Below are 12,077 nucleotides of genomic sequence, written 5' to 3' on the forward strand. Positions count from 1 at the left end.
ACTAAAAAGCCCTGCTGTTTGATCTCTCTCCCGAGCCGGCTGTGTTATGTTTACTGTCCCGGGCTGAGCTGTCGAGCCTGCTCTTCTCATGTGGTGCTGTGGATAGTGGTGCTGTGGATATCTTGGTTACATTCCATTCAATGCAATTTTCTCTGATCCCTATGCTGTGATGTAGTGGACAAACTGCAATGGAGTGAAATGTTTTTAAGTTTGTAATTTGTCTTGTTTTGCACTCTTAGTTTTAACATGGGAACCCTCTCACTGGCATAACGCAGTTACGATCGTAGATGTATTATTATCATTATTATTATTGTATACTGTCATTTCCAGTTCTCTGCCTCTCATCCCTCTCTCCATTCTGTCTTTAAAAAAAGCATGTTCCTATCTCATGGAATATTTCTCCTTCCCCTTTTTCCAAATATCTTGTAGTTTTGAGCCCAACAAGTGCCTCGCTTATAGTGTCGAGATATTTCCTTACGATTGTAGCTATTTTTGTTGCCGAGCCACACAAACTCCTACGCTCAGTTACTCAAAAGCCATCATGCCTGAACTAGGTACATATTTATCTGGAGGTCTTACTCCTGCATTACACGGGCACCATGATGAACTGTAGGCTATGTCCAAATGCTGTGTAATGTTGTCTTTCCTTCCTTATTCCCTTCTCTCGCCCTTCTCTCATTGTCACCACTGACCAACCTGCAAGGTGAAAGAAATATGACGTTAGCCCCCATAAGTGGAGTGGGAACTTCAAGGTGGCGTGGTCGGCGTCGTATTGCTTTCACTAACCAAATAGATCTGTGGATACCTTATGAGAGTAAAGAAGGCAGCATTTCAGGAGTACTCGGAAATAGACAGTTTCTCTCTCCATCTTTTTTAGTTAATCCCTGACTTAATCTAGTAATACCCTTTGAAATATTTACTTTATCTCTGGTCATATTTCCTCTGGTCAAATATTTCCTTAATTTGTATAAAAGTATGTGTGAAATTGTTTGACGACAGAGGCATGTTTCATTGTGTTCATCTGCGCTACACTAATTCTTCTTCTTTCCCTGTTTTCCTGTTCTTTATTATTTTGTCTTTCCGTCCGTCCATCCCTCCCTCCACTCAGAATCCATCCAATGTTTCCGATCACAATCCTCAAGAACAGACAGAGGATCTCTTACAGCACAACCTTACTAAAAATGCATGTTTTTCTCAGGTTTGAATATAGTCTCAATGGTATATAAGTATATGGTGAAAATATTTGTAGATATACAAAGAATATTACAGAATTAATTTTGCTGCTGCTTGCATCTGAAAAACAAAAACTGAAGGAAAGAGAAAATATCCCAAAAAGTGCCAGTGATAGGGCTGCCGCCATCTTTGTATGAGATCTGCTGTTTAGCTGTGACTGCGCAATGTTTTTCAATATAGGATATTTTATCGGAGAATATAGCTATTTATCATTAATATTAAAGCAATAGCTCATTAATGATGATGAGTGTGTTAATGAACTGGATGAGCATATTGTGTAAATGTTAGATTCACATTTGGTGGAATTTTGTACTTTATTTATTACTACTAATAATAATGGTTTTAAAAGTTGCATCGCTAAACCCAAACTGTTCTGTTTTTTAATTTACATATTTCAAGGCTGGTATATTATCCTTTTTGTATGTGCTCTTTTTGTAATAAATTGGATAAAAATGGAAGAAGGTGTATAAATCTGGTGTTTGTGAGTGCGTGAGTAGAAGTTACCTTGTGTCCCTACAATTAAGGCCAGCTATGACTCTTTGAAGTTGGACAAGAAGGATGAAAAAAAAGAATCCCTACTAAATGCTTTCATTGAGAATGAGACACAGCATGATCTCCATCCTGATGAGGCTGACAATCCTCTTTCGATTCGTTTTCTGAGTCTGCCCTCACAAGGTAAACGAAATCTCACCGGGAGATGAACACATCAGTCAAACCATCATCTTAAATTGCAGTTTTGAAAAACAAAAAGGAATGTTTTGGAATAAGCAGTACAAAATAGTATACTCTCTTATAAAACCTAATTTACAACCAAGCAGCTGAGCAACATGCTATTCCTGATAATAGGTACTTTTAAAATGGTGGCACAATCGTGTTACCTGGCCTTATGACCCTATTGTAGTTTAGCCATAAACTCCAGGCCACTGCCTCCGATAGTAATGCAATAAAGCTATACTATAAGATATTCAAAAAATGTAATAATAAATATATAAACATTTTCCATTCCTGAGAACATGACCATATTGAGGCAATTATAAAAATGAAACAGTTGCCCACATCCAAACTCCATTCAAAGAGTTTGTTTTGCTCCATTATGGAGATGCTTGGATAGAGTCCAACACACTGCGAGGCCTCTCTCCTGCTCTGCTGTGCAATTGAGTCCTGAGGCTTAACATACGTTTTTTCATATAGTGGAGAAGTCTCAATATGAGGTGTTTAGTACTTTGGGTAGAGGACCCTAAAGATCTGTCCGTCCGCCTTCTTGGTGTCCAGCCACTTTCCACACAGGAAGATGGTGGTGACGCCGTTGGCCGTGTTGGTGACCTCCACGCGGTCCAGCAGCCAGCCGGGGCTGAGGCGGGTGTTGTCGTGCTCCACACACACCCTCAGCAGCTCACCCATATCCAGCATCTCCAGCAGGAAGCGGTCAGTCTGGCCACGCTCAAACAGGTTGCGGAACTTCTGCCGTAGCGACCGGCGGCCCGAGTCACCATTGGAGCCGTAGATGGTGATGAAGACATTGGCATCGGTGCCCGCCCCCTTCTCGTCGCCCGTGATGATGATGATCTCGTACTTGACGGGCACCAGGCTGCGGGCTTTGCTGGCGAAGCTCTCGATGGCCTTGGTGCACTCGATGGTCACAAACTCGTCCCTCTTCGGGGAGAGGGGGATCAGGGCGTTGCAGATGAATATGAACCTGGAACAGGAGGGATAGAGAAGGAGAATGATTGTCTCTTCCACAAGACACAAAACTCCTGGGTTTCCACACAGTATAATGCTAGCTGCAGGGCTTTGCACCCTACCGAATAAGCCCCAGGTGGTTTATATACCTGGGGTCAGGCTATGGGTCACTCACCTGTTGCCCAGCTCTTTCTCTATGACAACGACCTCCTCCACATGCCAAAACGCCTCCCCTTTCACCTTCTTCCCATCCTTGGGGGTATGGCCCAGGCAGATGCCAGCGATGTCACCAAGCTGTTTGGAGGAGAACTCAAACTTGTCCTTGCTTCCCCTGATTGAAAAGAACAAAGACCTTAAACCATTAAAGAATATTACAAGGGAATAATATTAAAACTGACTAGAATTGAATAAATCATTTAGCAAAAATGTTGTTATAGAAAAATTGATGTAGATTAGATTTCATGAGCTCTTCTTTCCATGCCTGGAAATGTCTAACGAGTTTATTACTTGTGATTTGAATTTCATTAGAGCAGAGTATACTGTTGAGTCTGTAAAAGCATTCTTAGTGCCAAGGGAGATCATACCAATGAGCCTGGCTGTCGTAATAGAAAATGGAGAAAAAACGCTCCAACCCAATAACTTCTGCTAATTCTTTACACAAACAAAACCCCCATTTTTAAAACTAAACTGAAGAGCAGCGTACCGCAAGAACCTCTTTTTCTTTGATGAGTTCTCCATCACAAATTCTTTTGAACGTCCCTTCTTCCCCTCCAATGCGATCCAGACGTTCTCTTTGGTCTCTGCGTTGTCTGTGTCGGCCGTGGTGGTAATAATTTCATATTCTTTAAATCAAAAGTAGACAGTGCGTTAGCTTGGCCCCGGGTGGACTGTATTCTCTTCATATGAACGGTCCATTAGGCAAACGTTGACATTAGTACGGTCAGTGTCTAGTCCTGGCGTAACCCCAATGTTGAACATTTTGGTTCTTGCCCAGCACAAGCAGACCTGATTCAGCTAATAAAGAGCTTAGATGGCTAGAACAAACATGTGCAACCTTGGGGTTACGTGAGGACTGGATTTGAGAAACACTGCAATAGAATAGGATTCAAAGTAGATTACATAATACAGTACACTGTAGTGTTTCCATTATGATCTGATTGGAGCAATGTAAAGACTCGAGCTAGGAGTTTTTCCTGACTGCATGACCAGACCAGGAGAAACTCTGGACCCTACTCTGCTAAATGGCATATTATTATTATTATTATTATTATTATTATTATTATTATTATTATATTATTAAAGAGAACTAAGGCTGATCTTACTGGTCTTCTCGTTGAGGTCTAAAATGTCATTGTTGGCACAAGCCAACTCCCTCATAATCTGACCATCTTCCTCGTTCTTGGCCAACCAGCGGTCGCAGGGGAAGCGGAATGTCTTGTCCATGGCCTCATCCTTCACATCAATGTATTCTATGTGCCATCCTGGAGCAGGCCCTGATCATTGCATAACAGTAGAGTAGGAAACAAGTGACGGGAAAGACAGGTGTGAAACATATTATTGTGTTTTGAGTCAAAGTATTGCTGAGAAACCTGAAGATTTGATCTAGGTAGTTCACAATCAGTTGGTGCATACACACAGTGCAAGCTTAGTTACAATCAATAGGTGTGCAGGTTTCATATTTTGTCTGGTTCACTGTAATCACAATTGGCTCCCCTCCCTGTCATGTCATCATATTCCTGATGACCGATTGGCTCACCTGTGTTGTCGTGCCAGACCCGGACCTTAGAGAGCTCCCCGAGGCTGAGCACGTCAGGGAAACGGAACACGTCTGTCTGCTTGCGCTCAAACTTGTTGGATTTCTGGCACTCTTTCAGCGCCAGGGTCCCAGTGTCACCGCACTCCCCAAACACAATGATCCACACGTTGGCGTCAGTGCCTGCCCCTGTGCAGAGACGGAGGAGAGTCACCAACTTCTATGAAAAACTGCAGTGCTATTGGCTGATTGGGATTCAAACCCAGGTCTCATGCGCACCACAAGACTGTGTTAGCCCTCTGAGCTAAAGGCCATGCAAACATGGTTCACTGAACCACCTTTGTTACTCCTTCACGAATCTCAACTCACCCTTAGCAGGTACAGACTAGAGCCTTAAAAATGTATTTAACAAAATAATTCACTAACCTTTTCAGATATCTTCCATTAAACACTAACTGCCTGCCTTTTCAATGCTCAACTCGCCATCAGTCGACACTACAGCCTTCATAAAAATCTATTCACCAATAACCATAGTCACCAGACTGCCTTTTCAAACCTCCCCCATCAACAACAGTCAGACATTCTTGAAAAAAATCTATTCACCAATACAATTTACTTTCATAGATTGATTTTACAAATCTAATTTCACCCCAACAGGTCCCTGCAAACATTCCCCATCAGTTACTAACCTTCTGCCTTTTCAAACATCACTTCACCATCAGCAGTCAGACATTCTTGAAAAATAATCAAATCACCAATACAATTTACTTCCATAGACTGCCTTTCCAATAGTCCCCCATTAACCACTAACCAACTACCTTATCAAACCTCAATTGAGAAACCAGAGAAGCCCTGTTTCCTCTGATTCACGTGTGTGACTCGTGCGTGTGTGTGTGCTTGAGTGTGTGCACGTGTGTCTCACATGTTTTAACCTCTGTGTGTGTGTGTGTGTACAAACATGTTTATGTGTGTAATGTTCATACAGCAGTCAGTGCCTCACTGATGTCTTGTGTGTGACAGCTCTGCTCATAATCATTATTACCCCCCCCACACACAGGCTTGGTGAGAAGACGAGGGCCGTGTCTTCAGTAACACTGGCAGCCAAGGGCAGAATGACGAGCTCTTTGAAGTTAGCTCAGACACCTAGCTCCTCTATCGTGTCAATCAGCAGCCTGCCTCTCTCTCCTCTGCTCTGGAAAACTGCATGGCTAAGGAGCAAAGCCGAGCAAGAGGTTTCAGAGGAGTTTCTCTTTCATTAGCCTCTATGACTCAAAATGGATCGTTGTATTCCACCTCTGCTGCAGCGTCGCGTCTCTCCGAGCAGCAAAGAGACTCCGCTGCGCCACAGAGATAAAGTGAAACAGGAGAATATACTGTAACTGACACATCCCAGCTAGTTAGGAACAGGACTGAAGCTGGATCTGGTGCAGTGTAGGATAAATAGCATGGATTTGTTAGAAATTAGGAATAGTGTGATTACAAGCAAATGTAGTAAATGTGGTTCAGGAACTACAGTAATTACTCAGCTTTAATTCAGTGGGATAATAGTCTTAAGTTTGATACATGGGCCTGTATTCATAAAGCTTCTCAGAGTAGGAATGCTGATCTAGGATCACATTTACATTTACATTTTAGTCATTTAGCAGACACTCTTATCCAGAGCGACTTACAGTTAGTGAATACCTTTTTTTTATTTTTTTATTTTTTTTAATACTGGCCCCCCGTGGGAATCGAACCCACAACCCTGGCGTTGCAAACGCCATGCTCTATCAACTGAGCTACATCCCTGCCGGCCATTCCCTCCCCTACCCTGGACGATGCTGGGCCAATTGTGCGCCGCCCATGAGTCTCCCGGTCGCGGCCGGCTGCAACAGAGCCTGGATTCGAACCAGGATCTAGTGGCACAGTTAGCGCTGCGATGCAGTGCCTTAGACCACTGCGCCACTCAGGGGTAGGTCCCCCTATCCATATTTATAATCTAAAAGGCAAAACTGATCCTAGCACTTTTTACTCAGACGCTTTATGAATACAGACCCTGGTCAGTCACACAAACATGATGGACAAACATTAGGAATGTAGAATGTGTTGTTTGTCTCTGCACTGACTGACTTACTGACTGAGACTGGCTGACCGACCGAATGACTGACCGGCTGGCTGGTTGACTGAATTACTGACTGGCTACCTGGCTGACTGACTGGCTGACCAGCTGACTCACTTACTGACTGACTGACTGGCTTACTGGCTGACTGACTGACCCACCTCCGATGTCGCTGGTCTTGACCTGGATAATGTAGGTGGTGATCTCCACCATCTCCTCCTCGTCCACCACGGCAGCCATCTCACAGATCATGGTCCGCTTGGGTCCTTTGGTCTTAGACAGCCACTCCTCATAGGTGAACACAGACACCTCCTCTGTAGTCAGGTTACGCATGATGATCTGGGGGAAATTATCATTAATTATAATTCTTTAACAATTATTAATTCACCCTTATATTACGAGGTAAGGTGACTGACACCGACAAATTAGCCTATTGTAAAACCCCAAGGATTTGGCTCAGGCAGCCCAACCTGCATTAACTTCCATCAATATATTAATTTGAGTGGGATTAGCATGCTGGCTGTGTGCCCGGCTCACTGCAGTGGCCATTTGAAATAAACATGCGCTGTGTGTGTAATCCATAACATTGGCAGCACACATCTGTTTTGGGATGCTGTACAGCTACTGGGTCATTCCAAGGACACGGCCCAGCCACAGACAGACACGGCTGGGTATGAGCCTTGACTGCTTGGCCACTGTTCGGCTAGTCTGGAGGCAGGCTGGGTGATATGGAGAGACATGGAGGGGTTGTTCCTGCATAGGAAATGCATTTAAAAAAAAATCTGATTGGTAAGGTCTTGGCATTGTAGTGAATTTTGTACTGACAGGGTAAAGCCAGCTGCCAATTCAATGTTGACCATCAAACAGAACTGGAACAAGAGTTACTGCAATTCATACAATACAGTGCCTTCGGAAAGTATTCAGACCCCTTGACTTTTTCCACATTTTGTTATGTTACAGCTTTATTCTAAAATTGATTAAATTGTTTTTTTCCCTCATCAATCTACACACAATACCCCATTATGACAAAGCAAAAACAGATGTTCAGAAATGTTCGCTAATTTATAAAAAAATTATAACATAAAATATCACATTTACATAAGTGTTCAGACCCTTTACTCAGTACTTTGTTGAAGCACCTTTGGCAGCGATTACAGCATCGAGTCTTCTTGGGTATGACGCTACATGCTTGACACACCTGTATTTGGGGAGTTTCTCCCATTCTTCTCTGCAGATCCGCTCAAGCTCTGTCAGGTTCAATGGGGAGCGTTGCTGCACAGCTATTTTCAGGTCTCTCCAGAAATGTTTGATCGGGTTCAAGTCTGGGCTCTGGCTGGGCCACTCAAGGACATTCAGAGACTTGTCCCGAAGCCACTCATGCGTTGTCTTGGCTAAGTGCTTAGGGTGGTTGTCCTGTTGCAAGGTGAACCTTCGCACCAGTCTGAGGTCCTGAGCGCTCTGGAGCAGGTTTTCATCAAGGATCTCTCTGTACTTTTCTCTGTTAATCTTTCCCTCGATCCTGACTAGTCTCCCAGTCCCTGCCGCTGAAAAACATCCCCACACCATGATGCTGCCATCACCATGCTTCACTGTAGGGATGGTGCCAGGTTTCCTCCAGACGTGACGCTTGGCATTCAGACCAAAGAGTTCAATCTTGGTTTCATCAGACCAGAGAATCTTGTTTCTCATGGTCTGAGAGTCTTTAGGTGCCTTTTGGCAAACTCCAAGCGGGCTGTCATGTGCCTTTTACTGAGGAGTGGTTTCTGTCTGCCACTCTACCATAAAGGCCTGTTTGGTGGAGTGCTGCAGAGATGGTTGTCCTTCTGGAAGGTTCTCCCATCTCCACAGAGTAACTCTAGAGCTCTGTCAGAGTGACCATCGGGTTCTTGGTCACCTCCCTGACCAAGGACCTTCTCCCCCGATTGCTCACTTTGGCCAGGCAGCCAGCTCTAGGAAGAGTCTTGGTGGTTCCAAACTTCTTCCATTTAAGAATGATGGAGGCCACTGTGTTCTTGGGGACCTTCAATGCTGCAGACATTTTTTGGTACCCTCCCCCAGATCTGTGCCTCGACACAATCCTGTCTCGGAGCTCTACGGACAATTCCTTTGACCTCATGGCTTGGTGTTTGCTCTGACATGCACTGTCAACTGTGGGACCTTATGTAGACAGGTGTGTGCCTTTCCAAATCATGTCCAATCAATTGAATTTACCACAGGTGGACTCCAAGTTGTAGAAACATCTCAAGGATGATCAATGGAAACAGGATGCACCTGAGCTCAATTTCGAGTGTCATAGCAAAGGGTCTGAATACTTATGTAAATAAGGTATTTCAGTTTCTTACTTTTAATACATTTGCAAACATTTCTACAAACCTGTTTTCGCTTTGTCATTATGGGGTATTGTGTGTAGATTGCTGAGGATAAAAAAAAAAGGCACTGTATGTTACAAATTTGCAAAACGTGATATATGCTACAAATTCCGATTTGTTGTGGCTAACGTTAGCTAGGTGGCTAGTTGGCTAAAGCTAACGTTAGCTAGGCTCGGGGTTAAGGTTAGGGTTAAGGTTAGGAGTTAGGTTAAAGGGTTAGCTAACATGCTAAATAGTTGCAAAGTAGCTAAAAAGTAGTAAGTAGTTGCAAAGTTGCTAAAATGCTAAAGTTGTCTGTGATGAGATTCGAACACGCAGCCTTTGGGTTGCTAGACGTTCACGTTATACACCCACTCATCCACCCTGACCAAACAACCACCCAACCACCCTACTTTCGTTCTTGCCTTAAGTAACCTTCTGTCTTATGTAACCATACCAAACGTAACATATCATACTCATTTGAGTGTCCCACATTTACGTTTGCTATGCTATCTAGTCTATGAGACGAGGCTGCTGTGTGTGTCTGGGGAGAACAGATTCATCCCAGTCTCTGGAGCCTGCATGTTCCAACCTAGTCTGGGTACCAGTCTGTGTAACATTCCACTCCTTGTGGCATAATACCAAAGAGACTGGCCTTTCGGCAATCTCAATGTTCAATATGCAGCTGGATTTCCAAAGGAGTTGCTCATTGGTTGTTGGAAATAACATTCATATTTTCCATGACAACATATGGAGCCTTGAACATAGAATTTGAATTATAACAAAGTCAAAAACATTTAGCTGTTAGCTAGGAAAGTTGTTGTATTTTGAGGCTTAAAATCAAAGCTAAGACGTTTTTGCTCATGACGTGAGATAGCAACTTTTGACTGACTGGTTTCATCTAGAGAAACAAAAAACAGTTGCTTAGCAAAAAAAAGGGAGAGTTCCAATATTTGCATAACCTTTGTGGTTGGAGGATAACTGTGAGGGTTATCAAATCAGGATCAATTCATCTGATTTCCTCGAGCTCATTAATGATAGAACATTCATATTTGAAGAGTGAAGAAAGACCAGTCTCTTTGACAAATGTACAAGGAGTGGAATGTAATAACTGAACAGACATGGCAACCAGGCTAGCTCCAACCCCACACTGACTGAAATGGGTTAGTACATTTACATACCATTCACTAAAGCTCACCCCAGACACACTCTGACCCGTACCGTACAGCATTGTGTGAATGTGTTTGTCTGTCTGGTGTGTGTGGCTGAATTATCCAGTAACCTATCGCCTGCAGGCAGGGATAAGCGTGTGTGTGTAGCTGTGTGTGTGAGATATAGAGAGTCTGACGCCTCGATCACACTGACAGTGTTATTGCATTTTGGTACTCCAGAAGTACATTCATTTCCAATGGAATGCTGTGTTTGCCTTGCAGCATTGCGTTGCATAGGCAGTTGCAGTGCGTTCTGTGTGGTGCATACGTTGGATTTATCGAACGTATGCATTAAACTGTATCCGTAGACGGCTTGACAGAAACGGTAGCAGAAAGTGAATGTTGAACTTTTGTTGCACAAACATCAAGATGATGCTGCGCACCATTTTGCCCAAAACGCTGTCGGTGTGACTGAGGCGAGAGAGGGATGTTGTGAATTGAGCACCACTGTGTCACGATCGTTGAGAGACGGGTCAGACCAAGGTGCAGCGTGGTATGCGTACATGTTTATTAAATAGAGTAAACACTTTACAAAATAACAAAACACAACGAAAGCGTGAAGTCCTATGGGCTATACACACAAAAAGCCAAACAGGAACACAAACAAGATCCCACAACTAAGGTAGGCAACATGGCTACCTAAGTATGAACCCCAATCAGAGACAACGAGCGACAGCTGCCTCTGATTGGGAATCACACCCGGCCAAACATAGAAATACACATACTAGATCCTAAACACAGAATCTAATAACATAGATCTCAACCTGAACTCACACCCTGACCCAACCAACAAGAGTTCTCTAGGTCAGGGCGTGACACACTGTGACCTAAGACTTACAGACATCAAAGCCTCACCCATGTCTGTCTCTCTCTCTCACTCACACACACACCCACACACACATACACACGCGGACACTTAGTTAATGCAGCAATCCCTACACCTGTTATCATTGTATTGTATTGTATTGTATTGTTACAGTAAACATGGAGTAATCTACATCTGCATTGCTTGCTGTTTGGGGTTTTAGGCTGGGTTTCTGTTTAGCACTTTGTGACATCTGCTGATGTAAAAATGGCTTTAAAAATAAATTTGATTGATTGATTGACTACTCTGTAGGGTCAAAGATCCTACAACTGTGTTGTGTGGACTCTTTGTTGAATTAAGTCGGTACACTCTTAGAAGAAAAGGTGCTATCTGGAACCTAAAAGGGTTCTACGCGGAACCAAAAAGGGTTCTCCTATGGGGACAGGCGAAGAAGCCTTTGGGAACCCTTTTTTTATAAGAGTGTAGACTGTGACATGTTGTCAGTGCTGACCTTAGCCAGGAACCAGTCAGGTCGGCTACCAGAGCCGTCAATACGGACCCTCATCTTCCTCAGGGGAGCGATGTCATCGACCTCCAGGCTGAACGTGTCCTCCTGACCTCGCTCAAACCTAAAGACAGCCAGAGTGTGTGTGAGCACAATGCATGATGGGAGAGTATTTTATACTGTAAACACCACTAGTCCACATCACATACACTGTGAACTACAGTAGATAAGACTATTCTATGCTAATGAGAGATTGTTTTTATGTGGATGAATGTGGAATAAAATTGTAGTTTGGTCATTTCAAAACCACTTGATGTCTTTGGGATGTGTTTATTTGGGTGTGTTAAATCTGTGCATTTGTTCAAGTGTGAGCATTTGGTCAGGTGTGTGAACATTTGGTCAGGTGGGTGAACTTTTGGTCAGGTGGGTGAACATTTGGTCAGG

At 43.5% G+C, this 12,077-nt stretch overlaps 1 protein-coding gene across 1 annotated transcript in view; it reads right to left on the reverse strand.

Moving 5' to 3' along the window:
* Positions 1-2,246: 2,246 nt before the first annotated feature.
* Positions 2,247-12,077, reverse strand: part of LOC121583123 (lipoxygenase homology domain-containing protein 1-like) — a 71,594-nt gene continuing 61,763 nt past the window's right edge. The window contains 7 exon segments of the mRNA XM_045225345.1: positions 2,247-2,929; positions 3,089-3,244; positions 3,617-3,755; positions 4,236-4,406; positions 4,670-4,855; positions 6,926-7,103; positions 11,640-11,757. Of these exon segments, the coding sequence (XP_045081280.1) occupies positions 2,449-2,929; positions 3,089-3,244; positions 3,617-3,755; positions 4,236-4,406; positions 4,670-4,855; positions 6,926-7,103; positions 11,640-11,757 (1,429 nt within the window). The 3' untranslated portion in view covers positions 2,247-2,448.

The sequence above is a fragment of the Coregonus clupeaformis genome, chromosome 15 (assembly GCF_020615455.1).
Source record: "Coregonus clupeaformis isolate EN_2021a chromosome 15, ASM2061545v1, whole genome shotgun sequence".
Classification (NCBI taxonomy): Eukaryota; Metazoa; Chordata; class Actinopteri; order Salmoniformes; family Salmonidae; genus Coregonus; species Coregonus clupeaformis.